General features: G+C 38.2%; 1 protein-coding gene across 2 annotated transcripts in view; it reads left to right on the plus strand.

Annotated features, from left to right (window-relative positions):
• Positions 1 to 19,262, plus strand: part of DOCK4 (dedicator of cytokinesis 4) — a 489,751-nt gene that overhangs the window by 394,683 nt on the left and 75,806 nt on the right. For both annotated transcript variants that reach the window (XM_057550242.1, XM_057550243.1), the window contains exons 27-30: positions 5,021 to 5,115; positions 16,217 to 16,292; positions 18,220 to 18,320; positions 19,068 to 19,126. In XM_057550242.1, coding sequence (XP_057406225.1) covers positions 5,021 to 5,115; positions 16,217 to 16,292; positions 18,220 to 18,320; positions 19,068 to 19,126 — 331 coding nt within the window. The remainder of the gene's footprint in view (positions 1 to 5,020; positions 5,116 to 16,216; positions 16,293 to 18,219; positions 18,321 to 19,067; positions 19,127 to 19,262) is intronic.

The following is a 19,262-nucleotide window of genomic DNA, read 5'->3' on the forward strand; positions in this document are numbered from 1 at the left end:
GAGCAGTAAGACTCCTGTTTTTTGTTGATTGTGACTTTTCATATAGAACTGTGGGGATCTTGCTCTAAGCCTGAGAGTGTACATGTTCTGGGAGTTATGTATAGCATTATTATTACCTTTCATTGTCTCCCTTATACTGGCCCACCAGCTTTCAACAATGATATCTGATCAAGTCTCAAGCCAACTTTAAAACTCTGAGGACTTTACATTAACTGCAGGACAAAGTCCAGTCTTTTCGTCAAGTCTTCCTTATCTTCAGTCTACCTTCCATCCTTGTCCTCCATCCCTTTCCAAATACCTTTCATTCCAGTCACTTAAGATTACTGCGATTACTTGTATATTCCTAACAAACCATATAGATAATTTTTAATTCCTCTGGATCTTTTTTTTTTTTTTTTTTGTCTACCTGAAATGCCTATTCCACCACCACCTCACTTCCATTGCCTAATTTGTACCCCGTTAATCCCTTTCCTGATTTCAGCTCCTGCTGTAAAATCCGGCCCAGGTATCACTTTTTTTAAATGAAGCCTTCATAGACTAAAGTCCCCCTCTGTGACAGCATGTGCAACAATGCATGTTATTATTTGTTGTTTCCTTGTATTCTTGATGACTATGGGCTCTCTGAGAGTAGGGGCTCTGTCTTTGTGTCCTAAGCACAGAGCCTGGAACATTAAATCTTTGTTGAATGAATCAACCCTCATAATAAATGTCTGCCTGCTTCAGAAGCCATCTTTTTCCATACAGTTATTTCAACTTATAGTCTTTATTTTATTACAGAAAAATAGTTCTATAGTTCTTGAGGATTGAGGACCATTTGAGAGTTATTTTTGCATGATGTACTTAAATAGTCAATTTTAAGGATATTAGTTTCAATGTGATAACGATTATTAACACTCTTTAATTGAATTCAGACCTTGCATCAAGGGTGTTACACATTTGAAATTTGTGGCAAAATTTTAAAATAAGATTGACTATAGTCTAAATCATAAGTAAAGGAAATGTGTATCTAGAAGGCTCTGTCCCATTCATTGCTCTTGACATAAGGAGACAGTGTCCCGGGCTGTCTACGTACCTCATGATGCTTTTTTTTCCCAAATCTCTTAACTCAAGTTTCATGATCTCAAAAGGCCTCCTTCTGTGCCTCCCCAGTTCTGTTTCATACACCTGATTTCTATCTCTGCTATTCTGATACTATAGTACGTGTAAACACAAAACAATGTGTTATATATTGTAGTCAGAAAGTCTTTGTAAAACCGGAATTTGATCCTCTTACATGTCTGCATAAAGCCCCTCAGTGTCTCCACATCGCCCTCAGGATAAATTTCCAAACTGCTTACCAGGGAAAAGGTATGAGATTTATTTACCTTGAATTTATTTATTTACCTTTGATTGGTCCCTATTTATCATTATCTTTCTATTTATCTATCCATCTTTTTTTTTTAATTTTTTTTAAAATTTTTGGCCATGCCGCAAGGCATGTGGGATCTTAGTTCCCCACCCAGGAATCGAACCCACGCCCCCTGCATTGGAGTGCGTGAGTCTTAACCACTGGACGGCCAGGGAAGTCCCTATCCATCTTTTATTTATCCCTACTTACCTACCAGCCCCATTTCTTGCCACTTCCCTTTGCAGCCTGGGCAACCTCTGTCTTGAGTCTGAGGCTTGGAGGTGCCCTTCCCTCTGTGTGGAATACCTGGCCCTCAGATTTATCTTAGTTTGTACCACGTGCGTAAATAGATTAGCATTCATCTTTCCCACAAAACTCTGAGCTCCAGGAAGGCAAAGGTCACATTCAACTAACAACTCTGGTGTGGCATGTTGCAGGCACTCCATAAATATTATTGCATGAATAAATGAAAGAGTATATTTTACCCCACTAGGTGTCCCCAGCATCTTACACAGTGTCTGGCACATATTAAAGGACCCGATATTTATGAATGAATAAGTGTTAATGATAATGTAACATCATAACAACTGCTCCGGCTTTCTTTTCTATTTGAATGTGAGACTTTTTATTGTTTTTGAAGGTTTTCGCATGAACGTTCTTACTTGAACCTCTCACACTGCAGAAAAAGTGTTTCTGTAAAGTAACACCTCCCTGTTTGTTTTTTTTAATTTTGAACCCTTATTTGAATAATTACCGGGAATACAGTTAAGTAACCATGTTGTGCTATTTGAAGTAAACAAACAGAAAAGAAACTGCTCCCAGGCGGCCAATTTTGAAATGATGGCATATGAAACACTTATTTCTGTGTGCTGTCCAAACAGGAATATTATTACAGCAGTGTTCTTTTTCTAGATTATAAAAAGAATCTGTTATTTAGTTATCGTTATGTGTGCAAAATAATTTCACATATCTATGCAGAAGTTCTTGTTTAGTGAAATAATCAGAGTTGAAAAGTACTCAGAACAGACAAGGAAATACCATTGTATTGGGGGAGGGAAGGGAGAGGATGCAGAATCTAGCATTCAGGTCTTAGTGCTTTAAAACATTGGAACTGAGTTTGAAATGTAACCTGTCGCATGGCAGCTGACAAGAAATACTTGCTAAATTACATGTAAGTACCACAGTGGAAGGTGTTTGTGTTACCATCTGCTAAAACATTAGCCTACAGTTGAGAAATAAGAAACATGTTTGCATACTGTATGAATAGATACATGATCATATTAATTATTTTTAATCTTCTCTAACTACAAGGGACCTTGAAGCCCCCGCATTATAAAGCCTCAGAGCTCAGTTTCAGAGAGGTTAAATAAGTTACCGAGGTCACTGAGCCAGTTAATGACAGAGGCAGGATTAAAATCTAGATTTCCTGATTCTCAGTATAATGTTCTTTTATTTTCATTGTAAGGTTTCTACAAATGAACGTCTTTGGTTCTGTAAAGGTAGATGAAGCTTAGAAAGCTACTTGAGACACTGAAAAGTTTTCTTCAGGGAAATAAAGGTTGATGTCATACATAAGCATTGGCACAAGGTCCCATGCTGGCATACCTTTTATTATATTTTGTGAGATAAATGGGAATAGGAAAATGAGACGGTACAGAAACAGGTTGTCTGTCTCCAATCCTATACCTGGAATAACGTCACCTTTGTCCCCTGCACTACAAAAGAATGATCCAAGTTGCTAGCCCAGAAGGTAGATATCTTGCCTCCTGCCACCAATATTTCAGCCAATTTTTTTCTCTTTGCAATGGACATCACACTCTCCTATTTCCCACCGCGAAGGGTGCTGCCTCCAATTTCCAATTCCGTTAAAAGATTGAAGGAGAAAAGATGAAACATCAGTATTTTAGAATTTATTTAAACTATTCCTACGTACTTGTAGACTGTGAAAAAACAAGCGACTCACCACCTTCATGATTTTTTCTTTAATATCTATCTAAGCAAATGCAACAAGACAGGAAACTAGAGTGAGCTGTAACACTTTGAAAGGTAAATGCAAACATCATTTTTCTCAGGGATTATATGTGTTCATGTCTGGGAAACTCAAAAGAATCAACCGGAAAACCGTTTGGAATAAGTTTTAGAAATGCATTAAAAAGGGCTTCTCACAGTTTTAGTGTGCTAATGACCTCCTATCCCAAGGGAGGGCTAGAATGGGAGATGTTTCCCAAAATTATCTGACCCGTAGTAGAATACATTTGGGAAACTGGTGATTCTGACAACACAGGGAGGATCTGTCTGGCCATTTAAAGAAAGATGACCTATTGGGCATGTTTCCACATGGTACGTACTACACATCAACGTATGTGTGCTGAAGCCAAAGAAGCTAAAATAAATTCTTGTCAAAATATTTATGCGTTTGATCAAAGCTGTTAGAATATGTAAACACACACACACAGCTCCCAAATGTTTCTTAGTTTTCTAGATTCTATCTTTCTGTCTTCTAATGGTATGAGTGACAATCGTAATCTTATATTCAAGCAGCTTACGTGTTTAAACATAATGTGTTGTTGGGTTTGATAAATAAAACTCTTGTGTTTGGGGTGTTTTTTCTAAGCAAAACCATACTGTTGCCTTCAATAAGATTGTTAAATATATTTTCCTAGCAGTACTTAAGTTACAAAAAAAAATTTAAGTTTTCTAGTTAATAAATCTAAATGATAGCTAGATTGATCCAATCTCTTTTTGAGTAGGGCAAGCTCCATTTTATTCATTACCTGCGGTGTGTTATCTTCTTGATTCCTTGTTAAGTATAATGTGCTCCAGCACTTTGAGCCTATCTCTTGTAACATTTTAAGAAATGATATTTCCATGCCTGACAATAGCTTCTTGTCAAGAGTGTTTCCAGGTGATCAGTTTAAAGATAACATCTCCGTAAATATCACTCCCCCTGGTATGGCATCTCTGTGAAGAATACCTTGGCACTCTTAGCTTCTAAGGACTTGTCACTGGGCTCAGCTTAGCGCACATCCGTTATTTCTATTTATTCTGCATAGGACCCTCAGATTCTATAAACCTGCATGCATCCCATTAATACTGCATCTTCAGAATGCCCTCTAAGAAACCTGGGTTTTTGCTTAAGATGCTTTTTAATGAACATAAAATCATCTTAAGCAAAAAATTTCTAAATTTTGACACCCACTTAAAGGAAAGCAAAATCGAACCAGGACTATTTACAGTTCTCTTGAGTTGAAAAGTTCTGAAGTTTAGGATACTGTAATAGAAGAAAGAAAATATATTTCCCTGCTAATCTTCTGTTAACTAGCTTTCCATTTTATTTCTAAAACCTAAATTTTTGGAGCTTGTGAAGAAAACCCAAAAGTCATTTCCACTGTGCATGAGAAAGAGAAGGAAAAAGGAACATTTGGGAAGGGCAGCAAACCAGCTGGGTGCTAAGAATGGGAAGGGTAATTATTCCCTCTCCTGGGTAAACTATTGAAGTAGGGCTCCCTTCTCTGTAATTGCTTTGGAAATGGTAACAACAGCACTGTGTGTGTGTGTGTGTGTGTGTGTGTGTGTGTGTGTGTTGACAGTTATAATAACTCAGTAAAATTGTCTCTTTCCTCCTTATCCAAGGATTTCCTGCTGCAGATATTTACTGTGTTCCGAATATTGATACGCCCAGAGATGTTTCCAAAGGACTGGACTGTCATGCGCTTGGTGGCTAACAAGTAAGACATTTACATTGATAATAATTGCAGCTCATTGCATAGGGGGAGAGGAGACCGCAAAACAGTCTTTTCACTTTGATCTCAAGTTTGAAACCTCCAAATCCTGCAGTTCTTTTTCTTTGCCTCTGAATTAATTTCTAACTCGTTTTTTGGGTTGTTTTTGCTTGTTTATTTTTTGTTTATTTTTTTTTAATGATTACTATTTGTTTTAAATAGGTAATATATTAACGTAGTTCAAAATCAAACAATATAACAGAGTATGCCTTGAGAAGTCCCCCTCCCATTACCTTAGTTATCACCTACCCCCAGCCTGAAGTAACCACTTTTATTAGTTTCTTGCATGTCCTTCCATTGTTCCTGTATGCAGGGCCTAGCAGGTAGCACAGTAGGTAAACTCTCCTGCACATCTCTCTTTCACTTAAAAATCCTGGCAGTCTTTCCAAATCAACACATAGAAAGCTCCTCATTCATTTATGGTTTCTTTTTCTTTTGTAGCTGTATAATATTCTATTGACTAGATGTACCATAGTTTATTTAACCAGCCCTGTTGCTGGACACTTGAGTCATTTCTGATCTTTCTTAATTCATTTTAACTCAGCAGAATCCATTAAGCATCTCCCATGTGCTCAGCACTGGGAATAAGATATGACCCTTGAGTGGGACACATGAAGATTGAAGATCCTGTTATACACCTGAGAAATGTGACCAGCAGAAGGCTGAAATTGTGCTCTGAAGGAAGTTCAGAACTAGATACACACATATGGGAAGTTGCTGATGTAAAAGTGAATCTCTGAGAGTTGATTAGATTAGCTTGTATTAAGCATATCGGGGGGCGGGGGAGGTAAAATGATCTGAGGTCAATACTTGGATGAATAGGAGCCAGGAAAGGAGAGTAGGGGATGGTCAGAATGGCAGGAGCTGTTCCTGGAGGGCACAGTGTCATGGATTTATCTGCTGTCACACTTCTTGCCTCTAGTATCTCAGGATACAAAATGAAGATGAAGTTTTTTTAGGAAAGTGGCCTGATCTCCATCCACACTTGTAGTTGACCTTATTTCATAAGCATTCTTTCCTTCAAGCCCACATTTGCCTGCCTCTCCTTCTTCCTTTTCTCCCATCCCCAACACTCTCATGCTTAGGGTGAAGGTTAGATTCTCCAGGTATCTATTCATAGGCCAAGGACACTGTATGTCCTCCCCAGATGCCCAGATATGATGGTGGTAACAGCCTCAGGAAAATAGGGTTTGATTTTGATTAGATATGCCTAATATGGCTTCTGCTGCAGTATACATTTATAAACGGGGAGGTGTTAAAATGCTGTGTTAAAAACTTGGTGAAGTAACAAACAGTATAATATGGCATATTATATTTTACATAAGTACAGAAACAGCTTTTCCATTTTGAAGACTAATTGAGACTCCTGAAATAGCTCTCTTTAGAGTTTAGCATATTTAGTTTGATATCTGTGAGTAGAATCGAATATCTCTTCATCTGGATGTCCAGATGCTACAGATTTAAGTGGGAGCCGTTGGTCATGTATTGGCCTTATTACCAAAGAGCAAATATTCCGGGTACCTGGCAAGGGCTATGGAGTGGTCCAGCGAGCCACATGGGAAGGGGTCCAGGCTGCTGACATCATCATCATACAGCATCATCATTTGGTCATTCTGCCTGCCCTGTGTGCAGAGGGATATTTTGACTTGAATTAGAATTTTCAGTGGGGGACTTCCCTGGTGGTGCAGTGGTTAAGAATCCGCCTGCCAATGCAGGGGACAAGGGTTCAAGCCCTGGTCCGGGAAGATCCCACATGCTGCAGAGCAACTAAGCCCGTATGCCACAACTACCAAGCCTGCGCTCTAGAGCCCACGAGCCACAACTACTGAGCCCGCGTGCCACAACTACTGAAGCCCGCACACCTCGAGCCCGTGCTCCACAACAAGAGAAGCCACCGCAATGAGAAGCCCGCGCACCGCAATGAAGAGTAGCCCCCCCTCGCTGCAACTAGAGAAAGCCCACGCGCAGCAACAAAGACCCAACGTAGCCAATAAATAAATTAATTAATTAAATTGAAAAAAAACCAGCAGCTGTTATTAAAAAATAATAATTTTTTTTTATTTTCAGTGGCAGAAATTCAAACTGAAAGTAAATTTAACATTTTGTTCCTTTTGTACAAAGGCGGTGCTTGAGCTTCTGAAAACCATGACAGCCATGTGGCTTTTGATATGAAATGCCATCTCGCTCTGCCCCACCTAAAAATCTTTACTCCATTTAGGAAGACTTTATGGTCACATGAGTGGGTAGCAGACTTGGAAGTCTAGATTCTGTTTTTAAGTAAACATATGATGTTCAAGATTTTCATCTAAATAGGAACATGATTTTGTTAGAGATGAGCTCTGTGTAATGCATTTAAACAGAAGATTAGTCCCATAGCAAACCCAAGAAAAAAGGCCATAAGCATTTGCTGAATGCAATAACATCATTCCATTGCCACCCAAGTCAGTGCTGATAGGAATCTGGCACTACTTTTCCACTGGCGCTGACTGGCTGTGGCAGATCCAGCCTAGTTCACAGACAGGACTCCAGGGCCTGGTGAAGCACCTGCCAAGTTGGAACAGACCACCTGCTCTTTGCTGTTCAGTTTCCCTCTCCTCTCCTCATTTAACTGCCATAGCCATTTCCCATTCAAATTATGAAAGCCTGTGGGATCTTTCTTGTGCTATAAATGCAATGTAGTTCAGAGATAATAAGCCTTTAGCTATTTGTGTCTTATCTGTAAAAAATATTAACCTCAATAATATTGGTAGAAAAATAAATTTCTGAAAGATATTGAAGATATTTTAAATATGTTAAAGAGCACACACCAGAAAGAAAATGTTTTTACTTTGTTAAACTGTATAGAAGCAAGTTGCAGAAGCTAGATCTAGGTCCCTGAAGTTGACCACCTTTTCTTCCATGATACTAACTTTCTTAGACAAATATTTGATAAGGGCCCCTCAAAGAGACATTTCAACCTGAACTCCCACTTTTACTACCCACTTGTTTGCTTAATACGTGTCAAATTGATAGTAACTGGCTGAGAAGTCACCATGGCCCTACGCTTGAACTCAACTGAATAGCTCATCCTGCAAAATATGTTATTCTATGTGCTGGTCCTTTCTTCCTGTGTTTTCAAGTCAGTTAAATGCCCTTAACTTTCTTCCATCAACTGTGCTGTTCCAAATCCTGTAGCTTCTCTGCTTTATGTGAAGTCCTGCCAAAAACTGTGACTACAGACACCTGGCGATTAGTATGGTCTTTTGTTTATTTCTACCTGAATGTCTCACATTGTGTAACGTAGTAAGTGCATCCAGGCTAAATTTCACAAGGATAAGAAACTTGACTTCTGCCTGCTTGCAAAGCTCTATTGTGCCTGTCCACTGTAATTTCTTGGTAGGATGAGGACAGCTGCTCAATCTGAGAAAGAGAACATAAGGGAGATGAAAATTAAGTACCAAAAATACAGGACACTTTGAGACAAGCTTCTCTCCACCCCCTTCCATACACATTGCAAAATACAGTACAAAAATAAAATTACAGCTTTATACATATTTTCAAGGAGATAAATCTTGTAACAGACTTACTTACAGAGAAGAGTAAAAACTCCCTGGCCCTGCAGTTGAAATTTCAGGCCCTTATTTTGTTTATCTTGTGTGCATTTGGCTTCAAACATATACTTTTTTGTGTGTGTTTTTTTCCCACCAAACACTGAATTGTTTAGCTGATTACTGCCTTCACCAGTTTAGCGTTCAAATGAGATCTGTGTAGCAAATAAGTGATTTATTGAATCAAAGATTCTTAGGGAAGGTCATCCATTCATTCATTGACCCATTCATTCAGTACCTATTTTCCAGTGCCTAATGTGTAAAAATAAATGTCATAGAGATAAAAAGTGCAGTTCTATGAGAGGGGTTATGAAAGGAACTTTGTTCTGGACTAGAATAGGAGGAGTTTTTTTTTTTTTTTTTTTTTTTAAAGGATTTTCTTATTTATTTATTTATTTATTTATTTATTTTTGGCTGTGTTGGGTCTTCGGTTCGTGCGAGGGCTTTCTCCAGTTGCGGCAAGCGGGGGCCACTCCTCATCGCGGTGCGGGGACCGCTCTTCATCGCGGTGCGCGGGCCTTTCTCTATCGCGGCCCCTACCGTCGCGGGGCACAGGCTCCAGACGCGCAGGCTCAGCAATTGTGGCTCACGGGCCCAGCCGCTCCGCGGCATGTGGGATCTTCCCAGACCAGGGCTCGAACCCGTGTCCCCTGCATTAGCAGGCAGACTTCCAACCACTGCGCCACCAGGGAAGCCCCGGAGGAGTTTTTTTGAAGGAGTGAAACTTGAGCTGAAATCTAAAGCAGAAGTTAACAGGCAGATAGCAAAGGAAGGCTGTTCTTATCAGCAGGAATAGCACATACAAAGGCCCTGTGGTCAGAGTGAAGATGGCACATTCAAGGAGCTGAAAGACTGTGTGGCAGAAATGTGAGGAGGGAAGGAACCAGTAAAAATGAGGTTGGAAGAAGACAGGGTCCAGATATTAGGGGGTAGAGAGACAAGAGAGAAACCAGGAAGGACCAGTTAGGAGCTTAATACAGCAGTCCAGGTAAGAGATGATGATGGCTTGAATAGGTGGATTGCAATGAAGGTAGTGAGAAGATCGATTTTGAAGACAGAGATGATAAGACTTGCAGATGACTGGCTGTGGGCAAGAGAGAAAAAAATTTGAAGATGGCTCTTAGAATTTTGGCCTGAACAGAAGGACAAATGGTGGTGCCTTTCACTTAGATGGAAGATACTGAGACGGGAGCGGCATTAGGAGTGGGAGAGGTGAGGAATCCTGTATTGAACAGAAGTTTGAGATGCTCTTAGATACCCAAGTGGAGATGTAGGAGAAGAAGCTGGACATGCTTGTATGGAGCTCAGAGAAGAAGTCAAGACTAGAGACATACATTTGAGGGTCATTAGCATTGGGTAGTATTTGAAGCCATCAAACTGAATGAGAGCACCCTAGAAGAAAGTGTAGATTGAAAAGAGAAGACTACTTAAGCCTGGGCCCCAGAACATGCCAGCCATTCAAAGGTCAGGATGTTGAGAAGCAACCAGCAGCAGAGACTGAAAAGGAGTAGCCTGTGATGTAAGATGAGAACCAGAAGGGTATAATACCGTATGAGGAAAATATTTCATGAAGGAAGGAGTATCAAGAGCTGCTGGGAGGTTGGAGAATGAGGACTGACAATTATCCCTGGGATTTGGCAATGCAGTGTGACCTTGACAAGTGCTGTTTCATGGAGTGGTGGAGATGAAAGTCTTATTAGAGTGAATTTGCGAACAGATGGGAATTGAGAAAGTGAAAGCAATAATTATCAGCTCTTTAGAAGATTTTGCTGTAAAAGGGAGCGGAGAAGTGGGGCTATATCTGGAAGGAGATATGAGGACTAGGATTCATTTCTAAATATGGAATATTATGCATGTTGGTTTACTGATAGGAAGGGCACAGAAAAGAGAAATATTGATGGTGCTAAAGAAATCAGGCCCAAGTGACGGAACAGTGTTCTTGGGTAGGCAAGTAGGGATGAGATCAAGTAAAGTGTTTCTCATGTGCCTGTCTGAGAACAGCTTTCCTAAGGGGGTGGCACCTGTCCACCGTCAACTTGCACTGGAAACTAAATCAACTGTGTAAGCATGCAGTTTAGTTCAGCTGACATTGTTTTTTGTGGTGAGACTTTCTCAATGAAGGAAGCTCACCACACTCAAGAGTAGCACTGATCTAGTGCACACAAGGAAGCTTGGCCTTAGCTAGGAGCATTGATACTTTATCCATAGTAATAGGAAGGAAGACAGAGTATGTGATACTGACCATGAAAAGTTTTATGTTAGAGTAGCTGATCTATTGAACACCCATTGTACTATTGCTTTTTGTTGATGGTGGTGTTTTTCTATTAGGGCAATTATCTTTAAACGCTTTTACTGTCCAGGAGGAAAGAGAGTGATTTTTATCAAAACTATATATTACTAAGATGAATGTACCAAAAACTTCCATAGTTATAGCAAATATTTACACAAGAATTGCCTGCATACTGCATCTCCAGGTGAGTTGTGAGGAGCTGGTAGAGAGAATGAATACATGAGGAAAGGCAAGAATACATTAGGGTTTAAGCCTAATAGGTCAAAAAAACTGAGGCTGTTGTTACATGAGTGATTTTTTGCCAATACTGCCCAGAGGAGGAGGTCAAGAAATCTTTAAAAATTCTTCCATTTCAATTCTTATTCATTCTTTTTTTTTGAATAAATTTATTTATTTGTTTCTATTTTTGGCTGTGTTGGGTCTTCGTTGCTGCACGCAGGCTTTCTCTAGTTGCGGCGAGCGGGGGCTACTCTTCGTTGCGGTGAGTGGCCTCTCATTGTCGTGGCTTCTCTTGTTGCAGAGCACGGGCTCTAGGCGCGCAGGCTTCAGTAGTTGTGGCATGTGGGCTCAATAGTTGTGGCTCACGGGCTCTAGAGCACAGGCTCAGTAGTTGTGGTGCACAGGCTTAGTTGCTCCGTGACATGTGGGATCTTCCTGGGCCAGGGATCGAACCCATGTCCCCTGCCTTGGCAGGCGTATTCTTAACCACTGCGCCACCAGGGAAGCCCCTCTTATTCATTCTTTTTACCTCACCCACACTGCATGCTTCCTTCACCGAAAGCAAAATTACTGATCCTTTTCCTTCTTCCCCATTTTGGCGGATTCTGTGCCCTCCACTTGGAGTGCCTTTCTCCATCAGCTTTGCCTGTCTTAATTTGTCTCTTCTTCAAAATATCTATAGAAAAGTATAAAAAGTTCTACAAGCTTTACATTTTAGAATTATCTAGTACAGCAAGTAATTATCACAAAGCATAGATTTAAATACAGGTTTGAGGCTATAGTCATTCAACAAACACTGGGCTAGGCCCTTGGTGACGCAGTGTTTAACAAGGACAAACTCCCCAAATGTCATTGCTCTCCAAGTTCCAACCCTTGTTTGTCTTCTCTTCCATCTGTAACACCAGACCTCAGAGTGAACTGTCACGTGCATCAGAATCACCTGGCTGGGCCCCGGTGTGATCTCACCAAGCCATAGGCGCTGGTGAGGCCTTAAAGTCTTACGTGTCCTTCAGGTGCTGCTTATGTACTGACATTTGAGGACCACTAGCTCAGATCAGCTTCCCTGATGGCTGTCCAGGATTTTTATCTGCCCTAAATATCTTTGTGGTGATTTCTTCTGCCCTCTTAACCCGCCAGGTTGTAGGGAAGTTGTCGTACTCCAAATTTAGATCTCCATAGTTTTTCAGTGTACAAACATCAGCCTTGTTGATGCCCAGTTTATCCAAAAGGTGCTTCTCTCAATCCATTTATAATTTATGGAGATGGACTTTTGCTTCAGCAGATTATCAGGTTGGAGTAGTTTTCAAAAGGACAGTTTATAGGAGATGAGGTTTCTATAGGAGGGATAGCGTTGCTTAAAAAATACTTTCTAAATGCCAGGAATGAAGTGGCAGCTGGAAAACTTGAAGAAAGAGCTTTGATTTCTTGTGCGCCAGTTTCTCTTTTATGTATACATTTATCATGCTGTGCCGTAGATTAAGGTTGTCAGAAGTGATCCTTATGCCTGCATTTCTATAGCAGACATCAGTATTTTGACCGTTTGTAGTAAAAGATTGCAAAGGCTTTCTTAGCTATTGAATTGGAGCGCTGAGATTTAAAATGTTCCCATATTCAGAAACTGAGTCATGAGCAAAAGAATAAAACCAAAGGAGCCACATGGTTTTGGATAAATTAGAACAAGTAAAGAAAAATCCTTAAACACTACAGGTATCCACTACAGTGAAGGAGTAATAATGTATATATGCCTTTAGCTGGCTTGGGGACCTGTGTGGCAGGAAACTGTCTTAGTGCTGAGACATAAAAAGCTTTGGGAGCTGCCTCTGTGACTTGGGCTGAGTGTTATGAGCGTAAATGAAAAGCAATTGAAGTAGAGTCATTTTAAGATCTTTCTAGCCCTGAGAAGTCTTATTTTTGGAGGTCTTACCCTTCATCATATCAAACATTAAATAGACCAAAATGAAAAGCAATTTCTACAGTTTGATTTTTAAATTATTGGCCTATGGAGTAAATCATTTAATTCCAATTACCTGTGATTTCTCAGCACTTCTGTATACTTAGGAATTCTTGTTAAGTTATAAAAAGTAACCTCTCATTTTTTCAATATAAAAGAAGTTGCATGAATATTAAATTAGACAATTAATGAAAATGATAATGTTGCATTCTTTGGACATGTTATGAACCTTTTTTTAGTTTTTATTTTGCAGTTTTAGTTTTTGATTCCATAACACTTTTTCAGGGCTCAGTATTTTCCAAAGGCCCTGAAAAGGCCCTGTGCCCTGTGCCTCTTGTGCCTGATGATAAAGCAGCCTTGATAAGATAAGAGGTTGAGGTGTTCAATCCATAGCAAGGATGCAAGGCCCATTAAAGAACCACAGTAGTCATCGGCCTAAAATTCTAGAAGGCAGGAGAATGTGAAGCAGTGTTGTTTGGAATGTGCTTCTGACTCAGACCTCTCTAGAGCCTTGCTCTTCAAAGGGTGGATTGTGAATCTACAGCATTCACATCTCCTGGAGCTTGTTAGGAATGCAGAACCTCAGGCCCTATCCCAGGCCTGCTGAATCATAATCTGCATCTTAACTAGATTACCAGGTACCCATGAAAGTCTGTCTAACTTTTAAAAGTCTAGAGCAGTGTTTCTCAGTTTTGGGTGTACATAGACTCTTCGGGGAGCTTTACCAATCCTGATGTCCAGGTCGCACCCCAGTCCAGTTATTAAATCTCTGGGGGTGTGATCCTGACATCTGTGTTTTTAAAGCTCCCAAGTGATTCCAATGAGTGGCCAGCTTGAGACTCACGGGTCCTTCATAAAGCCGGAGAGACTCCATGTTGTTTACCAGCAAGCACAGTTCAAGAAGCTGTGGATTTTGTATGTGTGTTTGGTACCCAGCATATAAATAACAAGTGAGTAATCTTTGCCACGGAATAATCTCTTTCACTTGGAAGATTGAGTTTGGTGGCTCCTTTCCGGAGCATTGGGCCCAATAACCCAAATCCCAGATATGTCATGTTTCAGTAACACTAGAGGTTATTGTTTCTGAACAACAATCCAAGCTAGAGTTGTGGGCCAGAAGGTGGCTTTTGATGTAAAACTCAGGTGTAGTGGCACTGTGTGTGTTTCTCCGTTGGATGTCAAAGCAGAACATTTGTTAAGGATGAAAATTTTTCTTTTTTAAACTTAGAAGCTAACACAACATTTTTAATCAACTAGGCTCCAATATAAAATAAAAATTTTCTTTTACATTTAAAAAAATAAATAAATAAACTTAGAAGCCTCACAGTCTACTAGATGCTGGGCAAAGAGTCCCTTCCTTGCCTGATAGCATTTCATTTTCTGACAAGTAAGCTTTAGTTTCATATAGTAAAATTTGAATTAACTTCTTGGGAAACTTAATCAGTTACCATTACTGATTTCGCCAGTGTCTATGGACAATTGCCACTTTATACACCTGTTACTTGCAGGTGATTTGTCTCTTTGATAGGAAATTCACTGTTGATATCTGCCATTTGAGGGGCAGAGAAGAAACCACAGGACTTCTCAATCTCATGGGCTTTACTTATACTTAATTTTCATAGGATGATTCACTGAAAGATGTAAGTGACATCTAAAAGGCACATGTATGTAACACAGTGCTTGCTCATGGTAGAGCAAGTGCCCATGAAAATGGTGATTTTCTTCTCTTTCCTCTTCTTACCTTGAGCTTCCACATTCAACCGTCCAACTCCTTAGCCTCGTTAATCCTCTCCTGCCCCACAAGGAGACTATGATAGTGAGTTTTCCAGCAGATTACAATAATGAACATTTAAGTTCTTCAAAGACTATAAATATTCTTCTAATTAGTAAATACTCTTCTAATCTATATTTTACCAGTAGGACAACCAAGGTGTGAGGTTGGTGGGGTTGTTTTGCTTTGTTTCATGTAGTTTTACCTAGGGTCAGACAGCTATATCCTTCAGTTACAAATCCCGTAATGGGAGCTGGGCTCTCATCACATCACAAGCACTTCCTTATGCATGCATCTTAAAAAAGGCCAAAGAGGTTTTAAAAATCAATCATTTATATGTTGGTGCTTGGTTTTGGGTGGTTTGGGGAGTGACCTATCTTGTTTCAGTATAATGCTATATGTAACATTAAATGAACCATTTGGAAATACATTCAATTTTGAATGTATACTCTTGTAGCTGTAAAAAGGAGCAGATTTTGAACAAATTGGATAACTCAAGAGTTAACCAAGAATACTCACCAAATCTTCCTTTTTTAATCTCCCTAACAAAATACATATGACTATATAGGCCCCCTCTGACAGGCTTTCCCTAATTTCCCCAGCTCAGAGATGCCCCATTCTCTAAATTGCTGTAACACTCACTGTCAGTTTCACATAGCTTAGTACTGGGTTATAGACAATTTCACAGTCTGTAATGGTTTCTTTAGTGGCAATCTTGTCACCATGAGAGAAGGAATCTGACTTCCATAGCTCTTACATTCCCCTTAACACCTTAAACGGGAGAGAGCAGGAGAAGATATCTAATAAATACTCAATGTGGTCTGTTGTTTTATCCTATCCATTTCATCTTTGGGCTCCACCTCTTTTTCTGTATTTTTTAAAAGTCTGACTTTCTTCCATGTTAATAAAATATAGAATATTGTAGGTTTATTAAATCAGTTTTGCTTTGTTTGGAAATTCACAAATTACAAAACATCAAGATATTAATATAATTCTGAGTCATATGAATTCATAGATTTTTCTGCATATCATTTCAGTGATGGATTTCTTTTCCTTCTTTTTTTTCCTGGGCATCTGTTCTCTTTTTTATTTCAAATATGAATTATCTAGTATTGTTCCACAGGCTTACTGAAGGTTTTCTTCTGTCTTAGTTACTTTATTCTTGCCTGATAAATGATTTTCACTAACGTGATGTTTCCAACTTAAAATGTATTCTCTTTTATCACTAGCGTTATTATTACAACAGTTCTGTACCTGTCAGATGCACTTCGTAAGAACTTCTTAAATGAAAACTTTGATTATAAGGTGAGTATCCATTTAGATGACTATCCTACTTGGGCTAAAAGGTTTCACATTGTCCCTCAGGAAATTACCTCAAGTATTTTCTTTCTCTTAGTAGTAGAGAAATAAAGTTATTCTGTCTACCTCAAATTAATCTTGGGCCATATTAGTTTCAATTATGAATAATGTTAGAAGAGTTTTTCATTATATTTTTGAACAAGTTAGGTCTATGAATATGTTTATCAACCTGGTGGAAATCATAGTGCTTAAGAGGAGAGAAAGTTCTTTATTGTTACTGTAAATTTTGATTCGTATTCTTTTTGATCCCCATGAATGCATGACAAAAAGAACTTAGAGCATAATGTTTTTAAGACATCTTTTAAAATAGAGTTTATATGAAGAATGTATTTACAAAGTAAACTCTTTAGTACCTTTACTTCTCCTTCTTCCCATTTTTTAGAATGAGTTAGTGAAAAGAAATAAAAAATGAAAGATTGGGTAAGATTCTTTAAGACAGATCTCTATGTAAGTCTTCAATGTAATGTGATATGCCTGGGTCTCTAAGAATTCTCGATACACCATTTTTAAAATGGGAAATGATAAATAAAAATGGGCAGTGCCTCTCCTGGTTTCCCTTCTTAGTGGTGTTTTATGTTTTTTACATCTTTGTTTCTTATTCTTTTAAAAATAACCTCTTTTATATTAAACATTTAATAAAATGTCCTTATCAGTAACTAGGAAATACAAAAAGTACAATAGAAACCAGTGAAATTTTAATGGTTCCATAATATGTCTTTATACTTTACAATAATCAAAGTATCAAAATTTCATAATCACAGTGCTACTTTTTAATATTCAAGTTGTTTCTACTGTTTTATTCTTATAAATTACTTTTTCTGTGTATTCTTACAAAATAAAAGTTGGCATATATTCCTAGTTATTTCTTTGGATAAATATTTGTAAGTGAAAATATTGTTAAAGACTGTACCAATTATGTTTGATTGCCTATATGTACACCAACACTAGAAGAGACAATTCTGGGGGGCAATTTGATAAAGGGAACAATTTTTTTTGCTTTAATCTACATTTCTTACTAGTTATGTTATTAATTATTCATTAGTTATTAGTTATTAACTAGTTATTAGTATTGAATAATTATTGACTAAAATTCATATTTTGTAAAGAATATGTTCTTGATTTTTGTTCATTATTTTGCTTGGAGTGTTATATTCTTTTTTAATTGTGAGAGCTTTTTATGTATAAAAGATATTAACTCTTTATAATGTTTCTCCTATTTATCTTTAATTTTACATGGTGTCAGTAGAAAAGTAGTTTCCTTCCATGATGTTCTCCATGTTTTTGGTTAGGTTTATTTTTGGGAATTTTATTCTGATCTCTTTCTGATGCTGTTTTTGGTATAAGAGAGCTTAGAAGATTTGTCTTGGTAGGGAATTTTTATATACTCTCTGAATTTAAAGCAATTAGCATATCCAAAAGAGTGTACATATCTTTCTTTTCAGTTCTACATGAAAAGGGGTTCCAAAAATGAAATCACACAGGAATAAAGTAATCCAACTTATACCTCAGCCTCCTCGGAGACACACAGACATGTTATAAGAGAAACAAAATATCTGCCATTTAGCATGTACCAGAGAGTTCATGAAACTTGGGATACAACATTGAAGCAATACAAAAATAGATAGTATTTATTTAGTTAGTTTACTTCTTTGTTATAGAAAATTTTACACGTACATAAAAGTAAAGAGTATAGTATGATGAATCCCTCATGTACCCATACCCACCTTCAACTACTACCAACTCATGGCCAATCTTATTGCAGCTATACCCCCATTCACTTACCACTTTTGAAGCAAATCCGAGATATCATGTCACTTCACCTGTAAATATTTTTGTAACCCCATAGTATTTAAATATCTCATTCTCGTTTTAGATCTGGGATTCCTACTTTTACCTTGCAGTCATTTTTATAAACCAGTTGTGTCTGCAGTTAGAGATGTTTACACCTTCCAAAAAGAAAAAGGTGTTAGAAAAGTAAGTACCAGTGTATAATTGGGTAAGAATATGAGGCAAATAAAATGTGGTGCTTTTTAGAGTATTTTAGTTCAAGTGATTCATAAATCAGATCTCCATGACTAGAAATCATAGTGGAGAGGCATTGACCAAGAGGACAACAAGCAATCCTTTCTGGAAATTTCACTATTTTGAAATTATTTAAACATTTTTGTCCTCAATCTTTCAGGATTCAAAATTACCATAGAAGCGAAAAATTATGAGACAAATCTGTTTTACTAAAGGATTTATATGAGGGTTTGAATTAGAGGCATCAAGACATGTACATTGTACACAGTTCCAGTTATAAAATGAATAAGTCATGGGGATGGTGGGTACAGCATGGTGGGTACAGCATTCATACAGCATGGTGACTATAGTTAATAATACTGTATTGCATATTTGAAAGTAGCTAGGAGAGTGAATCTCAAAAGTTTTCATCAAAAGAAGAAAATTTATAAGTAGTTATGGTGATGCATATTAACTGGACTTATTGTGGTGACCATTTTGCAATATATACAGATATTCAAATTGTTACACTATACACCTAAAACCAATATGATGTTATTATATCAGTTATACCTCAATGAAAAGTCACCTGCATTAAACATCTTCAATTAAAAACATATTGCCTTTTAATTCAGAATGATAGATTGTGTCCTAAAGAGACACAGATAACTTCTTTGTTCTGGAGTCTTTTTAACAGGTTTCATTTTTGTTCTATTTCAGGTATGGTGACATGCGGGTAACGATGGGTTGTGAAATTTTCAGCATGTGGCAGAACCTAGGTGAGTGATGAAAAAAGAAGCACCTCGATTTTATAGCTTATCACTGTCCTTATAAGTGAACAAATGAAGAAGGACAATTTACCAATGACAGCATTTGAAACCAAATGTCTAAATCAATAGAGAAATCTATAGAGAG

This window comes from Balaenoptera acutorostrata, chromosome 7 (assembly GCF_949987535.1).
Source record: "Balaenoptera acutorostrata chromosome 7, mBalAcu1.1, whole genome shotgun sequence".
Lineage (NCBI taxonomy): Eukaryota > Metazoa > Chordata > Mammalia > Artiodactyla > Balaenopteridae > Balaenoptera > Balaenoptera acutorostrata.